Here is a 5,819-nt window from a genome sequence, read left to right on the forward strand (position 1 = left end):
TAAAGGACAAAAAATGAAAACAACATAACGACAAATAAAAATTTATCATAACAAGACCAAAATTGGAAAAAAAAAACATGCAACTTATAGCACTGAAAATACGAAATAGCTGGTAGCATAACCAAATATGGGGAAAAAAAAGAGGCAAAAATATGTAATTTTCCTCGAGTAAAATTTTGGATCAAAACATGATTTGGTCGTCTGAATTGAAGCTCACAGCTTGCTAACCATAGCCTGCAGATGACACGGACAAATGGACACCAATTAGCCTCACATCAATATTTTCTAGAGAAAATATGGACAATACTTACTAGTTTTGGAAACATCTCCCTTAGACGGGCTTTGTTGAGCTCTACTTTCACATATATAAAGTCCCCAATAGTGTTCAACCATTTGAAGTATGCAAATCTTGCTGATCTGTTGAGAAGTATCGTTCCGAAGATCCCCCAGAATCCAACCACAAAACCAGCTCCCATACAGACGTAAAATCCTTTGGTAATGAACTCGTCGTCTTCATGCTTCCCGTGATCATCATCAAAGTTTGAATCTTGGCGATTGATTTCACGATCTTCTCCGGGGCAAGACTTATTGAGAATAGGACGTCCACAAAGACCAGAGTTACCCCTATAGGAAGATTCGTCGAACTTGAGAAGTTGCAGCGGAATTTTCCCGGACAAGTAGTTGTAGCACAAGTTCATGATTCCAAGAAAGCTCAATTCAGAAAGGCTGGTGGGGATGCCACCAGAAAGGTGGTTTCTTGAAAGATCAAGAGAATCCAAGGACTTCATGAGACCGATGTTTTCGGGGATGAATCCCGTCAAATTGTTTCTGGAGAGGTTCAATGCAACCAGGGCCGCCAGTTTTGTAATTTCAGAAGGGATGTCACCAGTTAAGTTATTGTTGGACAAATCAATGAGTTCAACAGGTATCCAACGATTTACGTAGTTGACCTCCTGTCCTTTCCACATGAAATATACACCATCCAGTAAACTACCATACATCACGCCTGCACCTAAATGACTTAAAATCCAGGATCTTATGCTCGAAGTCTGCGGTTTTGATTTCTCAGCCATGGCAGTAAGATTGTAAAAGCAATTTGGTATGAGTCCGGATATCTTGTTAGAAGAGAGGTCTAACACGCGGACATTTTGTAGATCGCATATGCTCCAAGGTATTATCCCATGAAACTTATTGAAACGTAAGCTCAGAACAATCAGTGATGATAAGCTATCTCCTATCCAAGCTGGTATGCCACTGGTCAGCGTGTTTTCTCCGAGATCCATCACTTCCAACTCCTTGCAGTTGCTCAAAGATGTTGGGATTCCGCCAGAGAAACTATTGTTTCTCAAATTCAAAACAGAGAGTGAGCAAGAGGGAAGAAACGAGTCCGGGATTTTTCCAGAGAAGAGGTTGTTGGCCGCATTAAGAAAACGCAACGAAGTGGAATCGGCTAAACAATTTGGCATGTGGCCGAAAAACAGGTTATCCGAGACGTCTATCAGTTTCCATTGTTGATAATGGCACAAAAAAGTTGCTTCACCTGTAAATTTGTTTCTTGATAGATCTAATACTTCTCCCTGTATCCGATACAGAGAAGTAATGTTGTCGAGGACACCATGTATTCGGTTATTCGATGCTTTCAAATATGATATCCCAGAAATTAAATCACCAAACCAACTAGGAATGGTGTCTGCAATATGAGAAAACGAGATGTCGAGATCATCCAAATTTGTTTGGGATTCAAGCCATTGCGGAAAACGTGGTCCTATATTACACTTGGAGAGTCTTAATGCTGATAGCTGAAATGGAGGAATCCAATGTGGGCTACAATTTACATTCAACCGTTCATTATAAGACAAGTCAAGACCTTCTAACCGTGACAGATTGAACAAATGAACCTCTGTGATTATGCCTTCTAAGAGATTGGAACCTAGAAATAAATCCTCCAGAGTAGCCATGCATCCAATGCTTTCTTTCACTTGTCCATGAAACATGTTGTGGTCTAGATACAAGCGTTGAAGGAATGGAAAAATCGTAAGATCGGGTATTGTACCTACGAAATTGTTGGAAGATAAATCTAGAATACGAAGATTGGAAGGAAGATTGAGGTAATCCTTGGCAAAGGACCCATTCAAATGATTATCCGAGAGTATGAGTTCTTGCAAGAATGGGAATCTAGAGAAATCAGGCAACGAACCACTTATCATATTATCACCCAAGCCCAAATGCTGCAGTTTCTTTTCTAAAGGTCCAGATAAGTTGGTCATTAGTTCAGAAAGTGGAGCGGTTAAAAGGTTTGAGTCCAAATTCAAGTACATCAAACTGCTCATATTTCCAAAGGATTTAGGAATCCCACCTTCTATTGAGTTATCATAAAGGTCAAGATGTGCAAGGAAGATCTGGTTGTGATCGAAAGCATACGCATGATTGAGACTTGTTATATTGTTCATCGAGAGATCAATGAAACTTAGGCTTGTGCTAAAGTTTAAGAACCACTCCAAGATGGAAGATGATATTTCATATTGCCGCGACAAGTCGAGGATAGCAAGAGGAGCAGAAGAAGCATTGATGGATGGAAGAGAAGAAGGGTGGATGTCTTGAAGGGAACAGGATTCAAAGTGTAATTCTGTTATGGAGGTTAATTTACTGATTGTTTGTAGCCAATTGGATGCAATTCCTAGATCCACATAACCAAGGTTAAGATATCTCAGCGAACCCAAACGAGAGATCCAGTGAAGATTTCCACTATAGAGACCATAATTCTTACTAAAATCGAGATATATCAACTCCGAAAGGTTTCCCACACTCCGTGGAATGTGACCGCTTAAAGAAGCATATGAAAGATCGAGATACCGTAATTTCTCAAACGAACCAAGAAACGCGGGGATATTGGAACCGCCAAAATAATTGTTACTGAGGTTTAGGTAAGTCAAGTGCTTCAATTCAAGCAACCAAATGCTAATCATACCTTGTAGAGGCCAAGTGAACCGATCACCCCCAAGGTTCAGTTGTGTGACGTGATTAGTCCTGTTGTGGCAGTGAACACCGCTCCATTCGCAGCACTCCCTTCCGTTTTCTCCGGCTCCCCAAGAAGACAGCCTGCCATCTTCATCAACAAACTCGTCTTTCAACTTGAGAAGAGCTCGCCTCTCGCTCTCAAAGCATCTCATCTTTCGTGAAGATTGCGATCCCAAAACACTTCCCAAACACCATAAAAACAGAATTGTTAGTACATGGAAACGAGTTATGATACTATTTCCAGTCATAGTGTTCTTTCTATGATTGTAATATAAGATTATATATATATATATATATCTGGTTAATTTCCTTGCTGCTTGGTGCTTGTTATATAAACAAAAACAACATATGAAAAACGATGCCACTGCTAATCATATCATATAATAAAGTGTGGTAATTTGGTGTGGTGATCATGAAAAATGACACCACTACATAGGCATTGTTTTCTAATTTTAATTAGTTAGAAGACCAAATAAAGATAATGGAAAATGCCACATGAGCATAAAAGGTTACATATTTAGTTACACGTTAAATTTGAAATTATAAAATTATCCCTTCATTTTATTTCAAAAAACTCTTTCAAAAATACATTAAGAATAGTTGTATAATTTCAAGTGAAATGTGTAACTCAATGTTTAATCCTCCGAATATATCAAGCATCACTCATCAATTATATAGTTCCAAAGAATCTCAAGAAAATACATGGAAAATAATATCATAATACTAAAAGGGCATGTACATTATATGGAACAATCTATCTATATCTATAACATTAAAATTTTGAATTTTTCCTCGTAAGTTTATTTAGGCTCATTTGTCATCAGACTACCATTTGTAAATCCCAATAATTTAATTTAATTAATTAAGTGTGTAATGAATGGGTTTATTATTCCACTTCGCCCACAATTAACTGTGCAATTGATTGTTCAAAATTCCACTGAAACTGGTGGCATGCATTTACTTAGGTCCATTAGATTACCACTTATTAATCCTCATAATTATGTTCAAAAAAAAAAATAAATCCTCATAATTTACTGGTAACACTCAGTCGTGTCGCGCCCAAATTATCCGACTCCAATCAGATAAATAAATTATGTAGTAGTGAGAGTAGCGATCGTTCCCACGAGGAAAGGTAAATTTAATGTGTCCTAAGTAAATAAAAAGGGGGTTTTGAAGTTTGGACTAACTACTAAGAAATTTAAGCAATTAAATATTCAAATTATCACTATCCTGCAAGATTGAAAATTAAACTGGAGAAATCAATAAGAGACGAGACTTGGTATCAGTCGACTACACCCTTGATATTCATTCATTCAATAATCGATTCCCTAAAAATAATTAATCCTATTAAATATTCGTCATTGAAAATCGAATTCCTGTTTCACCTTAATTTTAGTTAATTAGAAAACAGTATTCTAGATTAACCCTTACCAATAAATTAACCCAGATAACAACAATCTAGATTTAAATCCACGATAGCATTCAAACTAGTAAAACTGACGAACCTAGACAACACAAATACCAGCGATTGTATTTAGCCTAGTCAATAATTGATCCTACAATTTAATAAATTCAACAACAGAAAATATCAAACATAGTTGCTTCACAAATTAGATTATTCAAATAATTACGGATTTGAATTCTAATTTAGCTATAGCTTGCAAAACAAAATTCTAAGATGACCAATCCTAAAATCTCGCATACAAACATAAAATAAACCAGATCAAATATTGATACTTAACAAGAATTAAACACTACGAATCGAATCTCATGAATCAAATATATCAAGGTTTCGTCTCCCTCAACCAAGTATAAAAGGTTTAGCTACAACGATTGACCGGCTAAATCAGTATGATTAAAAATCAACTGGCAAGCACACCAGGTCAAATTATAATATAGTGGACAAAGGTCCAGATGTCGAACCCACAGGGACTGTATATATATGAATACCAAAATAAATTTATTTCTACTTAATCTAGACTAATAAAAAAGAGTGATTCAAATTTTTAAACTAATAATTAAAATTTAAAATAAAATAAACTTAATTAAAACGCAGCAGAAATTTGATTTAATTCAAATATGGGAAAAGTTCGATCAAGGACTCACATAGGTACCAGACAATTTATGTAACAAGCAGTCGATCTAAGACATCAGACCTATTCCTAATTCACGGGAATTTTCCTAATTTGTTCGAAGGACTATTTCTAGAACAATCAAACCTATTCAAATATTGATGACCTAATCTTTCGTAATTCTAACCAAATTTGAATGCTTGAATAACTGTGAAAATTCAGTATACACCCAAACCGCATAATGAAACCAAATTTTATTTCTAGTCGGTTTTACACTATGTAGAATATCAAAGTGATCGAATTCAAAACCTCCTCTGTCGACTTGGAATCGATTAACATGCAAACAAATAACTGGCCAGGAAATTCACAAGACAAATATAAATTCGACAAACAATAAATTCAAATCAAGTCTGAAAATCTCAAATAAACAAATCAAGTTTTATACATAAATTTTCTGGCCCAATCACGTGATCTTGATCGAAAAAGAAAACTACTCAATAAATAAATTCATGATTAAACAAGGTTTTTAATCATGAAAAGTAAAAATAAAATAAAAGAAAGAATAAGAAATCTTCTCCCAAGCATGTAGCCTGTAGCCGCCTCTGAGAATCTGGAACTGGAACCCTTATTCTGATGCTAAAAAATATATTTATAGGTCCCAAATATTAAAAAGATAAAATCCTTCCCGAGCAAGAATTTTCCAAAAATAAAACTCTGGTCCCGCGGCTC

The 5,819-nt window shown here is 35.8% G+C and overlaps 1 protein-coding gene across 1 annotated transcript; it reads right to left on the reverse strand.

Annotated features, from left to right (window-relative positions):
• Positions 1-3,172, reverse strand: LOC140866897 (receptor-like protein EIX2). The gene is made up of 2 exons (XM_073271960.1): positions 312-3,172; positions 1-234 (listed from the first exon to the last, which is right to left on the reverse strand). Exons 1-2 carry the CDS (start codon positions 3,168-3,170, stop codon positions 214-216), a joined length of 2,880 nt encoding a protein of 959 aa, XP_073128061.1. The 5' UTR covers positions 3,171-3,172; the 3' UTR covers positions 1-213.
• Between the last annotated feature and the right edge of the window lie 2,647 nt (positions 3,173-5,819).

This window comes from Henckelia pumila, chromosome 4, assembly GCF_033568475.1.
Source record: "Henckelia pumila isolate YLH828 chromosome 4, ASM3356847v2, whole genome shotgun sequence".
NCBI classification, from domain to species: domain Eukaryota; kingdom Viridiplantae; phylum Streptophyta; class Magnoliopsida; order Lamiales; family Gesneriaceae; genus Henckelia; species Henckelia pumila.

Bases quoted from the DNA above. Each gene is read 5' to 3' on its own strand.
- LOC140866897 (XM_073271960.1), bottom strand. From the start codon at position 3,170: ATGAGATGCTTTGAGAGCGAGAGGCGAGCTCTTCTCAAGTTGAAAGAC. The intron at 235-311 runs GTAAGTATTGTC...TGTCATCTGCAG, and splicing joins GGGAGATGTTTCCAAAACTA to GCTATGGTTAGCAAGCTGTG.